Here is a 15,292-nt window from a genome sequence, read left to right on the forward strand (position 1 = left end):
AGGGGCCAGCCCTGTGACGTAGTGGTTAAGTTCACGTGCTCTACTTTGGCGGCCTGTGTTCATGGGTTCAGAGCCCAGGCACAGACCTACACTACTCATCAGACATGCTGTGATGGCAACCCACATATAAAGTGGAGGAAGATTAGTACAGATGGTGGCTTAGGGCTAACCTTCCTCAAAAGAAACAAAAAGAAAGGGGAAGATTGGCAACAGATGTTAGCTCAGGGCTAATCTTCCTCAGGAAAAAAAAAGTGCACACAGATCACGGTGGAACAAATGACCCATACACTCACTCAAAAGGTCACATCAGGTTGCAGCTGGCTTCATTCCAGTCCTCCCAATGAGTGGAGAGGGCTCCCAGGAGGGAAAATCTCCCAGGATGACCTTAGATTTGGGAAAACGTTCAGTGCACAAACTTCTGACACTTCAGAGATGGCCCACAAGAGGGCTATGTAACTTGTCTCCAGGAGCTCCTTTAAATAATGGCAATACCTTGTTGGTCTAGACTAGAACAGTTATGATCAATACTGAAAGCCGGGGCATGAACCAGAGCAGGGCTTCTCCAAGGGTGGCCCCATCAGCATCACCTAGGAACTTGTTAGAAGCGCACATTCTTCCCAGCCCAGACCTACAGAGTGGAAAGGCTGAGGGGGCTCAGCAATTGGGGCTTTCACCAGCCTTCCAGGGGATCTGATGCATGCTCCCGTTTAAGAGCCAGCAGCCTAGAACATCTTTCAAGCCCTTCAACTCTCCTGGAGTTAATTCCATCAGAAGTCATGATACACCAAGAGCTCTTCCCCTTGTTCCATCCACACAGCTGTGGACCCACCCTCTTAGAACCCTGCACCCCTGTGTTAAAGTCTTCTCAAAGAACCAAGTTCTGGAATGCAGATCTGCACAATTATGGTTGTTCTTTCCCCAAAGCACCAAACTAAAAGAAAAAAAAACTTCTCAGGAACTCAATCATTGGAGCATTTCAATCCAACTGTCAAAACCATTTCTCTACATGAGGCTTCATGCTAGCATATTACAGCAAAAATGAATCTAAGAAAAGAAAAAGACAAAGATTTTAGGTGATATACTCCAACACTCTTTACTGCTCTAGAACCCTCACTGCAAATTTACAAATCAGCAGGAAAATTAATCAAACTTGAATAGGAAGAATTTGAGTAAAAATATTGGATACTTTTTGTTTTAATCTTCGGTTTAAGCATGATTTCTGCTCAATCTTATAATCAGGGAGAAGTGCTGATCATTTCCTTGGTATTTTTGCATGCTTAAAATTTAGCCCAGTCTTTGAAGACCCTCTCCAGCTTCTGGCCAAGCAGAACTTTGCCACTCACTTTGAACTTGCCAGCAAGGAAAGCCTTCTGAGGATTCATTTTGCCCAAAACCAGCTCCATAAAGACAGGCTCTGGGATTGTGAAGACAGTGTCTGCTGGGAGCCTGGCGGATCCTGGATACATGTCCCCAGCGCCATTCTTCAGGTCAATGGTCCACTGCAGAATGGTCTTCCCATCTTTGGTGATGTCCAGCTGAAAGATGGCATTGACTTTCTTTACCAGTTGGGCCCCCATTTCTTTGATGTGATGGCTAATGTCCTCGAACACGAGGAAGCTCTGGGACTCTGACAGCTCCAGAGGGTGCGGCGTAGCGTGTTCCTGAGCTGACCCCAGATCCTCAGGCCCATCCCCCGCTTTGATCTTGGGCTGATGGTCAGTCCTCTTCCACATCTTACTGTACTGGTCCTCCTGACTTTGCTGTCTGGTTTGTGAGCCGCTGTGGTCAGATTAATATCCGCAGGTCAGATTGTGACATCAGAGGTAAGGCCCAAGTGTGTGTGGGGAGTGAAGCCGGTGTGTGTGCTGCAGTCTTATTGGCCAGATAGAGGCTAAAATGTGACATGGGGTGAGACTCAGACAGGTAATTGTGAGGCAGACCCACACCACCAACCCCTAAACCAATCAGGGCTATTGGTCTCGCAAGGCCAGAAAGGTCTGGACCCCATGTGGGAATAAGGGAAACTGGCCCCAGAAGGTTCTTTGGTGACATGACCTCTGTCTTTCCAATGCAGGCATCTCTCAGTAGCAGTTATTCTGATCCCTTTACAAGCAGATAATCATCAAGGCATAGATCCTGGTGCTGAATTTGGCTTTACCTGGCTGCTCGTGGAGGGCGAAATGCTTTTAGAGAAAAATAGCTGGTTGGAGAAGAAATCGGCACAAGGGCCTGCATCAGAAAGCTTCTAGAAGTACAGTGAATGGGAAAAAATAAGTAAATAAATATCTCTAAGATCAACAGAAGATGCTGCCGGTCTCAGATGATAATTTCATGTAATTGTATAGCCCTTACTTGAACCAAGACACTGTTCTGGGCCCTGTACATGTATTTACACATTCAATCCTCACTACAATGCTCTGAGATAGGTACTTTTTTTTTTTTTTTTTTTTTTTTTGCTAAGGAAGGTTGTCCCTGAGCTAACATCTGTGCCAATCTTCCCCTATTTTGTTTGTGGAATACCACCACCGCATGGCTTGATGAGCCATGCGTAGGTCTGCACCCAGGATCCAAACCTGTGAACCACCAAAGCAGGGTGTTCAAACTTAACCACTACCCCACCAGGCCAGCCCCGGTAAGTACTATTTTTATCCCCATTTTACAGATTAGGAAACTGTGGCAAGGAGAAATGAAGTGACTTACACAAAGTCACAGAGACAGAAAGTAGGGTAGCCAGGTTTGAACAGAGGTAAAAATGACCCCAGAACCCACTTTTAGTCTGTCTGATGTTTCCTCATGATTAGGTTGAGGTTTTTTGGCAGGACACCACAGAAGCACTCTGGTGCCCTTCTCTGAGCATCGTATTGGGGTATGCAGTGTCAATATGTCCCATTACTGGGTAGTTGACCTTGATCGCCTGATGAGGTGGTATCACCAGGTTTCTCCACTGCAGAGATACTGTTTTTCCCTTTGTGGTGAATAAGTATCTTGTGGGGACTTTGAGACTGCAAATATCCCGTTTCAGATCATACTTCAGCCCACTCCTTTTTGCATCCATCCGTGGTCCATCCGAGTGATGTGTGCTAAGTGGTCATTTTCTACTCACATCGCTCCCTTTAGATTGAACAATTGGAATTCTGCTGTAAGGAAGAGCCTGTCCCTTCTCCCTCATTTCTTTATTTGTTCAATTATTTATTTATCTCAGTATGGACTTGTGGATATTTATTTCATCCTATGGGTCATAATCTATTATTATCATTATCTATTTTCTCAAACTGACCCAGATTGGGCCATTGTTTGCTCCGTCTAGTTGGTGCCTGTGTCCATTCCTGACCCCACTGCTCTTATGTGTAAGTGAAGCTACATTAAACGGAGTTGCTGGTAGCTTTGTTCTCTGTGGTAGGAATGCAGAAAGTAAAAAAAGGCTTCAATACACTTTCTTTGGTACACGATGAATGCACTGGTATTATCAACATGCAGCAGTTAAACAAAACCCAACAACCATCAAAACCAAGTCTTTATTCTGAGGCGCCCGATGTGAACAAGTCAGCTTGGAGAATGTAAAATGACGAGGCAGGCAATTCTCCAGTAAGCTCGCTGGGAGCCACCAGCAGAGAACTGAGCCCCATCGCCACCAGTATCTGCTCTTCCTCAAGGGTGGGGGTGTCCCCTCTGAATTCTTCAGATGGGTCCCCAGCTGGGCTGTTGTTCCTGCCTTAGTGTTCAGAGGAGAATGCAGTTCCACAGCCCATACATGTCCCCTTCATGAGTTTCATCTTTTATGGGTATTTCTACCATTGAGGAATCCCAGTATGAATGGCCAGTATGCACAGGGAAAGGTGCTCAACATCATTAGTCACTGGGGACAGGCAAATGAAAACTACAATGGCTCATCACACACACAAAAAAATTGTAACCATGTATGGTGACTGATGTTATCTAGACTTATTGTGAGGCTCGTTTCACAATATATACAAATATCAAATCATTATGTTGTACACCTGAAACTAATATAATGTTATACGTCGATTGTAGCTCAATAAAAAAAAAAGATAAGCAAAGGTGCTGAATGATTGAGGTGAGGAGAAATATCACCAGCTGGTGATCCCCACCTCTCCAGACTTTTCTCTCCTGTCCCTGCAGGAGCCCTGCAGACCAGCGGGTCTTACACTCCTTTCCTGAACGTTCCTTGAGTTTCCCACCTAGGTTTTTGCATCCCATCCTCTATTTCTATTCAAACTCTGCCCTGCCTTCAAACGTCAGTTTAAACTGCGTCAGCCTCTATCAAGCCCACCACCGCCATGCAGTAGGATCCACGCAACATCTAGCCGGATGCGCTTCTGACTTTGAGGGTCAGCCACAAGCTAAGCTGGGACAGGTGCATAAATGCACCCTGAATCAAGCACGGGGCAGCCTCAGAAAACAATTTACCAAGACTATGGGGTCTGTGGGAACATTCAATAAACAGCATTTTTCTTCCCTACCGGAATTCTAAAGAAATTGAGAAATAAGACAAGGAAAGGCAGGTAGCAAGCAAAATTTTGCCTTTCTCACTGATAGAAGCAAAATTGAGGGAAAGGAGTTAGTGTGAGGCCCCAGTGGGCCTGCCCTCTAAACCCTACAATGCAAGGCCAGAGTTACCCACCTACCTATCGGCCACCCTCCATGGAGGCCTCTGCATGTGAGGCTGGTAGTGAGGGGCACACCCAGGGCAAGTTCTGGACATGGAGGAGCTCGGTTCATACTTCCCAGATTCACCACTCAAAAAAGTCGCCTCATCCAAGTGAGTAAAGGGATGAAGAGAGGCGAGGAGTGGCTTTGGGAGAAATTACTTTGGGGACAGTCCCTCCTTGAAAAAACCAGATTGTGGAGGTGGGCCCTGTGCTCCAGTCAATGCCAGCTCAAGCTGGGGTGGGGGCAGGAGGGCAAGTTCAGGGGAACCTGGCCTTAAAGCATGATTTCGCCCAATATTCTCTTTTTGTGCTTCGTTTTCTGCTCCCCGGCTCCCCTGCCCCTGAGGTTTTGTTGAGTTTTCACAACTCAAACTGAGGGTTCTCTCAGCTGCCCTCACTCCCTCCCAAGCCTCATCCGCCCTGACAGAGTGGATACTCCCTCTGTCGGTACCTGGAAATAAATAAAGAGTCCACTTTAATGGTCAGCTTTGTGACCTGTAAACAAAGAGAATATTTAACATTGTAGGTGTCAAAACACGCTAGTTTGAGTTTTATAAAATAATCTAGATTACAGTAACTCATTTTTCCCATAGGGAGCAGAGTGAAGGGCTGTCAGAATGAAATGGTCAGCAGAAACTAGAAGTTTACCCAGAAAACATTCTATAAATAAGAAATTTGAACACGAACATGGAGCCCAGCAGTGCCCAATAGAGTTTTCTGAGATAATGAAAACGTTCTGTATCTGCACTGTCCAAAGCGGGAGCCACTAGCCATCCGTGGCTGTCGAGCACTTGACATATGGCTGGTACGACTGAGGAGCTGAGTTAATTTCATTTAGTTACAACTAATTTAAATTTAAATAGTCACACGAGATTTCCCATCAGCATCCGGGGAAACAACCCCAACATCGTCCTAATCGCCACAAGGAAGTTACTTGGGCATCTAATGGATGCTGCCCCTGTCTGTAATCACTGAATTACACCAAACATACAAAAATCCATTCCTAAAACCCCCCAAAACTCACCTGAGACTATTACACATGTGGAACAGAGACCAGCTCCCATTGGTGGTATCTGGGCCATGTGAGGGCACTCCATTTTTGGACAAAGCTAAAGGCCTAAAGATACACATTTATACGTACAATGTTTATACGTACTGTTACATTTATCTTTAAATAGGACATAAGCATGCCCAAGTGGGTGATTATTGGATAACTTCTGAGCTCAATTGTGTAAAGTGTGACTGCCTGTAAAGTGAACACATTTAACTCCTTCTTACAGCCCATCCAGATTGTCCCTGATGGGTAAAAGTCGCCTTAGTCATCAATCGCTGCAATACTGCTGCCTAACAAACCACCACCAAATTCACTGGCTTCAAACAATAGGCAGTTCTTTAGCTCCTGAGTTAATGGACTGGTATTTTAGGCTGGGCTCAGCTGGGGGATTCTTCTGGCCTCCTCTGGGCTCACTCACATGTCTGGCAGTTGTCTGATTATCGGCTGGCGAGGGGGGGCCATGTGACACATCCTCCCACAGGCGAACCTAGGCACATTGTCACGGTGGGGGCAGAGCATGAGCAAACACTCCCAACCACGTGAGCGCTGTTGCAGCCTCTGCTTGCCTCTGCTGGCCAGGGAATATCACATGGGCAATCCCAGGGTCGTGGTGGGAGGGCACTACCAGGCTACATGCAAAAGGTGTTATTATTGACTGAATGTTTGTGTCCCCCCAAAACTCATCTCATGAACCTCTACCCCTGCCCTGCACCCCCTCCACACACACACACAATGTGATGGTATCAGGAAGTGGGGCCTTTGGGAGGTGATTAGGATCAGATGAGGTCATGAGGGTGGGGCCCCCATGATGGGATTAGTGTTCTTATAAGAGTAACGAGAGAGCTTGTTTCCTCTCTCTGCTCTCGACCACATGAGATGCAATGAGCAGGTGGCACCCTGTAACCCAGAAGAGGGCCCTTGCCAGAACCCAAGCAGGTTGGTACCCTGATCTGGGATTTCCAGTCTCCAGAATTGAGAAAAGTGATTTCTGTTGTTTATAAGCCACTCAGTCTATGGCATTTTTGTTACAGTAGCCCAAGCTAAGAGAGAAAATTGGTGCTGAGATGTGGGGGTGCTGCTATATAAATACTAAAAATGTGGAAGCAGCTTTGGAACTGAGTAATAGGTAGAGGCTGCAAGAGTTTAGGTGTACACTAAAAAAGTCCACATTGCTGTGACCAGACCTTTAAAGGTGACATGCAAAGAAAAGAAGAGAGCTGTAGAGAAAGGCTCAGCCTTCTCAGAGAATACCTAAGTAATCATGAACAGGATGTTAGTAGAAATGTGGACAGTAAAGGCCATTCCTATGAGGTCTCAGACAGAATTTAGGAACATGCTATTGGAAACCGGAGGAAGGAAAATCCTTGTTATAAAGCAGCAAAAAACTTGGCTGAATCATGTTCATGTTCTAGTGTTTTGGAGAAGGTAGAACTTGCAAGAGATGAAATTGGATATTTAGCTGAATGATCTCTAAGCAAAGTGTCAGAGGTGTAACTTGGCCCCTCTTGACTGGTCAGAGTAAAATATAAGACAGAAATGACTTAAAGACAGAATTGTTAAGCAAAAAGGAAGCACAACTTAAAGATTTGGAAAATTCTCAGCCTATCCATATTGCAAAATATGAGAACACTAAGGGTGTGGCCAATGACTGTTTGATAGGGAAATTTGTATGAGTGTGAACGACGGACTTAATCAGCCACCCCAGAAGGAAAACCACCAGTGGGAACTGAAAGAAAATGAGATGGGAAGGAATGCAGGAAGGCCCTCAGATTTCTTGGATTTTGTAGGATGGAACTATAGAACTATTTGGCTGAGAACACGTCCCATTCTTAAAGACAAGGGAAGAATGATCCCACAGGCAGTTCAGAGATCAGGGCTGCCTCCTTGGTTTCAAAAGTGGGATGACTGCATTGCTTTCAACAAGTCAGATGGCATCTGCCCAAAGCCTTGGGGCTGGGGCCGCCCAGCAGAGCCCTGGGGATGACACCCCTGCCAGTTACAGCTATTGGGGGCAGTACCTCCGCCCCAGAAGGTCCAGAAGGCAGGACTGCCACCCCAGTGGGCCTGAAGGGCAGAGCACAGAACCAAAGAGCATTATGCTCAAGCCTTAAGATCTCGGAGTTTGCCTTGCTAGGTTTTGGAATTCCTTAGGACCCATCTCCCTTTCCTTCTTCCCTATTTCTCCCTTTTGCAACGAAAGTGTCTATCCTATGCCTGTCCCACCATTGTATTTTGGAAGTGTATAACTTGTTTGGTTTCACAGGTTCACAGCTGGTGAGGAATTGTGACTCAGGATGAATCATACCTTGAGTCTCACCCATAGCTGATTTAGATGATATTTAGACGAGACTTCGGACTTTAGATGTTAGAGTTGATGCTGGAATAAATCAAGATTTTAGGGGTTTGGGGGATGGGATGAATGTATTTTGCATGTGAGAAGGACATGAATTTTGGGAAGCCAGAAGCAGAATGTTATGGATTGAACGTATAACCCCATTCATATGTTGAAACCCTGCCTGCCTCCCCACAGATGATATTAGGGAGTGGGGCCTTTGGGAGGTAATTAGCATTAGATGAGGTCATGAGGGTGGAGCCCCCATGAATGCCCTTGTAAGGGTCATGAGAGACCTTACTTCCCCTCTCTACTCTCTACCACGTGAGGATACAATGAGAAGCTGATGGCCTGCAGCTGGGAATAGGGCTCTCACCAGAAACCAACACTCCTGGCACCCTGGTCTCAGACATCCAGCCTCCAGAACTGTGAGAAATAAATTTTTATTGTTTATAAGCCACAGAATCCATGGTATTTTCGTTATAGCAGCCCAGGCTAAGCCAGGTGTAGATCCAGGAAAGGGCAAAGGTCAATAATGTAATTAATCTACTATACCCACAGAGAGACAGTGTCAAGCCCTGGAAGCCTTTCTTTCTGGAAAAATCACTGAACTACACCAAACTCATGTACAATATATTCTAAAAGTCCCAGTAACTTAAGTGAGACTTTTAAACATATAGAACAGAGATCACCCCTTCCCTCCCCTCCCAAAGGCCATCAGTGGCCCACAGCAGGGTGCTCCTACTTAAAGACAAGCTAAAGAAAGGCCCAGAGACATGCAGATACCTAAACCAGAACCGTTATCTTTCCATATGTCATACGCATGCCCAAGTGGTAACTTTTTAAAAATTAGGTAGAATGTATGTTATGCTTTCCATAAATTAATGAAACTCATTTTGAACAAACAAAATTGACACACAGTTTCTAAGATAAGTGATGCACTTTTCCAATGATGTTGACATTACTCAAAACATTTTTTAGAATACCTCTTTTAAAACTGCTGTCAGAAACAAAAGCTGTGTTCTTTCAGGGCCCCATACCATTCAGAATGCGCTCAGCTACCAGCACCAAAAAGAGCCACAACTCAAACGGCTTAACAGTAAAGGGAATTATCTCCCATTAAGGCAGGGCTAGAGTGATGGACCATCCGGCATGCTCAGGGCTGAGGGGCTGCCCAGGACACTGGACCTTCAGTGCTAAAACCAGGAAAGTCCCAGGCAAACAGGGACGAGATGGCTACCCCAAGGTTGGCGCCTTGAGCAGCTCAAAGAGTCTTCAAGGACCCTAGGTCCTCCTTCCCGCATCTTCCGGCGCATGTTCTTCAAAGGCCAGCACCCCTTGTGGCGGCAGCAGTTTGGGGCAACATTCAGTAGAACAATAACAAGGAGCCTTTCCTCCCACGCCTCTCTTTATCTGAACGGCCTATCCTCCAGAAGTCCTTCAGTGACCAGGACTGGATCCAGTACCCTTACCGGGACTGGCTTAGGTTCTTCAAGTCACCTTTGAGGCTGGGCTCAGCCGCCTTCCCTGGCTCCCGGCTGAGTGGAGGAGTGTGGATCTCGGTACCAGGTCGGGTATTGGGGAGGAAAACGCAGTGCGTGGGGCACATCTTGCGTGGCGGGAAACGTTCATCGCTGAGTGTATCCACTCAGGATTTAGTCAGAGAGACAGAAGCATCAACAGTGACACAGCAGTGGGATCTGTTACGGGGATGCGACTCGACATCTGAGGGAGGGCGCTGGGTACACGGCCTGTGTATGGCCGGTGCTTCTGTGTCTGGTGCTGGGCCTGCGGAAGCGGAGGAGGCGGTGACGGTGCTGCCGGCCGCCAGCAGCCCAGGAGTCAGCAGGGCTGGAGGAGGCGCGGCCGCAGAGCCGCTGCAGGCCCAAAGGCGAGGGCGAGCGTGCTGGGACGACCCCAGGCGCCGCCTCCCACCCAGCGCCCTCGCTCACCTTCCAGGAGTAGAAAGGCCACAGTATGGCGTCACTTCCGCCTTCCCAGGCTCGCGCGAGTTCAGTGCTCCAGGTAATCCCGGAGGTCTGAAAGGAAGGGAATTCTGGGAAACGGAAATTCCACCTTTGCCAAATTGACACGGATCAAAGCCAGGAGCCGGGCTGACTGTGGCGTTGATTTTTAGAAACCACCTAGTTAAAACCTCAAGCTAAGTCTAAGGGATAAAGTGGCCAAATAGGCTGAGCACCTGCATATTGTGGAGGAAAATGTTACTTCATTCTTATTTTCTTATTTTTTTCCACTCATTGCTATGGACTCTTGTCGCCCAGCCAGAGAAAAGTAAGAGGACAGCTTGCCAAGTCTTTGCATCCTTCCCACTAACCCACAGTTTGGACACACTGTTGTGAGGCCTGTGAAGAATTAACTGCTGACGACCCCTTGGGGAAAAGTCAGATGCGATTAATCCTAAGAGCTTGGTCAGCCCCTACATTTTACTAAACTCAGTAAATCAAAAGCACTGTGCCCATGAGACAAATCTCGATAAATTCCCTCAGCAGTTCTGAAAGATTTATCAACCCCAAAAAGGGGTAGGGGGTGGGGTAAAAACCAGAGGACAAGATTTCTGACAGACCAGCAGGAGAGATGCCTGTTTCGGAAGGATGTTTGGCTCAAGTGTGTTATTTAACACTGTAACTGAATACACATGATAGAAGCCCAAACTTTTAAGGTAAAGAGAGTCAGCAAAGATCTTGCCTATTTATTTAAAAATGAAAGCCCTTACTGATAGACATAGCAACATGGGTGAATATAAAAAAATATGCCAAATAGAAGAAGCTGGAGAGAAAAGACTACATAGTGTATAATTCCATTTATACAAAGTTCTAAAACTGGCAAAACTAATCTGTAATGGAAAACAAATCAAAATAGTCTTTACCCTGGGGTGTGGGGGTGGGATTAACTGGAAAGGGGCATGAGGAAACTTCCAGGGGTGATGGATATATGCGTTTGTCAGAATTCATCATAGGGGTGAAGTATACTGACATCTGCAGTTTGTGTTGAAATGCATCAAAAATTAAGATAGTCTATGCACCCCTATATTCATTGCAGCATTATTCATAATAGCCAAGGGGCCGGCCCATGGCCGAGTCATTAAGTTCGTGCACTCCACTTTGGCAGCTCAGGGTTTTGCTGGTTCGGATCCTGGTTGTGGACATGGCACTGCTCATCAGGCCATGCTGAGGTGGCATCCCACATAGCAAAACAAGAAGGACCTACAACTAGAATGTACAACTATGGACTGGGGGACTTTGGGGAGAAGAAGAAAAAAAGAAAAGATTGGCAACAGATGTTAGCTCAGGGTCAATCTTTAAAAAACAAACAAACAATAGCCAAGATGTGGAAGCAACCCAAATGCCCATCAACGGATGAATGGATAGAGAAGATGTGGTATTTTCTACAATGGAATACTACTCAGCCATGAAAAAGACAGAATTGTGCCATTTTCGACAACATGGGTGTACCTTGAGGGTATTATGCTAAGTGAAATAAGTCACACAGAGAAAGACAAATACCATATGATTTCCCTCATATGTGGAAGATAAACAAGCACATAGATAAGGAGAAGAGATTAATGGTTACCAGAGGAAAAAGGGGTGAGGGGAGGGTGACTGGGGTAGAGGGACACAAGTATGGTGATAGATAAAAACTAGACTATTGGTGGTGAGCACGATGCAGTCCATACAGAAAGTGACATATAGTAATATATACCTTAAATTACACAATATTAAAAGCCAATTTGACCTAAATAAAATTTTTTAAAAGAATTTTTGAAAATTTATACATAAAAAATATAAGATAGATTGATGGATGGATAGGAGGATTGATAGATAGACATGTAACAAAATAAATATAGCAAAATGTAAATAGTAGAATCTAGGTGGTAGGTATATAGGTGTTGATGGTTCAGCCTATGACTGAGTTATGGATAGATGTCAACATACTGACTGGGGAAGAGATGAGAAAGAAACCATTAGAAAGGGCTTCATAAAAGTTACAGTTAATTAGGAAAAAGATATTCACAGGGAGGCCAGACATTCAGGATACGTAGTGTGGTTCACTCTGTTCTTTTTAAATGTATGAAATACAGTCACCCCGTTGAATTCAGTTCCTCTCACAGTTACTCAGTGCTTCCTATATGACTCCCCCAAGCTGAGCATTTTGCAAATTTGGTCCATAGAACACTCAGAATCTGTCTCTCCCTCTTCTCCTTTCGGGGTCCTGTACCAGTCAGCTATGTCCTGATGTGCCGCATTACAACCCACCACAAAACGGCAGCTCACGACAATGAGCAATCATTTCTCGCAGAGAAATATGTTTGTGGGGAGGCAGCGATTGGCTGATCTGGGCTGGGTTCATTTGGGCTGGGCTCCAGGTCCCCTGTGTCTTTCATCCTCCTGGACCAGCAGGCTCCCTGGGGCATATTCTTCTCGTGATGACTGCAACTCAAGAAGGCAAGCCCGCCGGCACAAGAACATTTCAAGACTTTGCTCACATCGTGGCTAAAATTCCATTAGCCAAAGCAAGTCACACAGTTGATCTGAACAATCACAGGCCCCCCACACCACCAGAGCTGGAAACGGAGTGTTCACCTCCAGCTCTTTATTATCGCTGCAAGAGATTCTGGGGCTGCTTTGGTCCAGGGTCTAGTGACGTGAACTAGAAGCCTCTTCCTGAGACCTGTCTGCTTGGATGGGCCCTCCATGTCTTCCACCACGCAGAAAAAACAAATCTTGAGTGTGTAACTACACCAGTTCAAGTAAACTGTTCTATTTTACCTCTTCCCTCAAGGTGGAATCCCGAGGGGACAATTACAAACATCTGGCCACGAGAAGGAATACAGGGCACTTGTTTTTCTGCTTTAGGAGAAGTCAATTAGAGTTTCAATTTCCACTGTTAAATGTCACCTTTTTACAACATCCTGGAGGGAGAGTTGGCAGCCCTGTCGTTAGGGGGAGAAAAGCTCTTTCAAGGAAAGACATTGTTTAAAAAGACACAGAAGGGTCCAGAGATTAAAGGACCCTCTCAGGCTGTCTGCTTTCCCAGAGCTCCCGGTTTCTATTTTGAGCTGAACATTCAGCTTCCCTTGTAGCCTTGAGTGAGCCCTTTTAGCCTCCCTGCACCACTTTTCTACCTTTGCAAAAAGGCATGATAAGACCTGCTGCCGGGGGTGGCATATCAAGTGCTCTGAGGAGCTGGAGGGAAGGAGGCTTCTTGAGGGGAAAGCTGTCAGCATCTTTTCTTCTGATCTCCAGATATTTTCTGTGTCTGGTACCCCTCATTAGAGCATCTGGTCCTTTCTCAGAGAAGTTAGATGAAAGCCAGAATAAATGGAGCACAGAGGATCTCTTCTCTTGCCTCTGCTCCAAAAGAGATATGTCAAGTTGAGTGACGAACGATTACTATTCTTCGCTTGCTAACACTTTGTACCCTATTTTCAAATTAAGGAGTACATTGTTGGTATGCCTGAAAGGTTAAACCTTCCCGCTTCATCACTGCAGTCACTAATTGGGTCTTTATCACAAATTCTGGGGAGGGAACGTTTTGTCCCCCAACCCTTCCTCCCCCAGGCTGGGTGAGACTTTGAGAGCGTCTCAAGTTTCTAAAGTTAAATCATAAATCACTGCATGTGGGGTAGTGTTGCACCTAAAAAGACCCCATCTGTCAATTGTCTGCAACTTAGTTTGAAATGCGTCAAAAAATAAGATGGATTAATGCATTTAAGAAACATTTTTTAATTCTTTTAAAAATTCTTCCCTTTTCAATTATAGGGTCTCGTTTTCTCCGTCTTCTGGTATTTCACCCTCATCTATAGAAGAGGAACTTCTGTCTTTTCTAAAGTATTAGGAGGCAAGGAAGTGGGCAGCTGGAGCTCTCATAATGCTGCCAGCAGGAATGTCAAATGGTTCCACTTTGGACAACAATTTTGAGTACCTAAAATCGCTAGACATTTTTGTTGGATCTATCTCTAGAAGTGGAATCACTGGGCCCCAGGGGATATTTCTAGAGACGTATTAACCAGAAATTTTCACAAAAGGCACAGATTAGAATGTTTTTAGTCAGCCAAATCTGGCAACTGCACATAAGCCCATCGACAGTAGAATGGATAAATAAATTACAGGGTATTCACAGAGTAGGATACTCTACAAGAATGAGAATCTACATCTATACACAACGTAGTGAACCTCATAATTTTGAGCAAAAGAAGCCAGACAAAAAAAAAGAGTCCATATAGCTTCTGGGGAGCTGGTAATTTTCTGATTCTTGACCCAGGTGCTGGTTACATGAGTGTTTTTAATTTGCGAAAAAGTATCGAGCCATATACTCATGATGTGTGCTCTTCTCTATCAGTATATTGTGCTTCAACAAGAAGCTAAGAAAATATACGCATACAGAAAAATTTCAAAAAAGTCAGACTAGGAATAGTTAGGGGAAAGCTACCACCTACCCTTCCAACCTCCCCCCCGCCCCCCGCTCCTCTCCCTGGCAGTGAGGAGAGAGAAGGAGACGCAGCCACACATAGCCTGGGTGGCCCCTTTTCTCCCTGTTCTCAAGTGCTGCCCTGATCCCTCTGTCTTGACGGCCATGACCTAAAAGTGAGAGGCAACGATTCCCCCTTTGTCTGGTCAGGCCAGTGGACCTACCCTGCAGACCCAGGCTCCCCTCCATGGGCATCCCAAATCTGTCCTTAGTGGAAGAAGCAGGAAGCCCTGTCTAGGTGTAGCCCAAGGCATATTCTCTTGTCCAGTCCTGCCAGCAATGGAGGTGCTATTTTGATCTCGAATTTCCATTGCTTGCATCTATTTCTCAAGTGATTCCAAAGACGGAAGAGGCATGATTAATTATCACCCCTTAAACCTCGACAATGTCTTTCTCAGCAGTTAAGAAATGAGGACAAGAATAAATGTACTGCTTTTCTTTTACGGAGCATTAAGACCAGAGACTGTGAGTTCCTTATGGGGTCTGAGAAGATGATGACTGTCCCTTTGGAGCAAGACCAAGTGGGTAATTAGAAAAGAAGAATGAGATTATCTAGTCTCCTTCCTATAATATTTCCCTGCACCACTGAAGAAACCACTTTCCTGGGTGCCCCCTGGGTGGGGATCTAGAGCAGTTTAATGTAATGTCAGAGATTATTCCTTTGCTGAGTTAGACATCACAGTCACCAGTTGCTATAGATAGGGAAAATATAGTCACAATATTTTGCATCTCCTCCCATCAAGAATG

At 45.6% G+C, this 15,292-nt stretch overlaps 1 protein-coding gene across 1 annotated transcript; it reads right to left on the minus strand.

Moving 5' to 3' along the window:
* Positions 1-1,077: 1,077 nt before the first annotated feature.
* On the minus strand, positions 1,078-1,837 carry SCP2D1 (SCP2 sterol binding domain containing 1). The gene has a single exon (XM_001490327.5). The coding sequence runs from the start codon at positions 1,731-1,733 to the stop codon at positions 1,278-1,280; it is 456 nt and encodes a 151-aa protein (XP_001490377.1). The 5' UTR covers positions 1,734-1,837; the 3' UTR covers positions 1,078-1,277.
* Between the last annotated feature and the right edge of the window lie 13,455 nt (positions 1,838-15,292).

The sequence above is a fragment of the Equus caballus genome, chromosome 22 (assembly GCF_041296265.1).
Source record: "Equus caballus isolate H_3958 breed thoroughbred chromosome 22, TB-T2T, whole genome shotgun sequence".
In the NCBI taxonomy this organism is placed as follows: Eukaryota; Metazoa; Chordata; class Mammalia; order Perissodactyla; family Equidae; genus Equus; species Equus caballus.

Coding starts and splice junctions, on each gene's coding strand:
- SCP2D1 (XM_001490327.5), bottom strand. CDS start 1,733: ATGTGGAAGAGGACTGACCATCAGCCCAAGATCAAAGCGGGGGATGGG.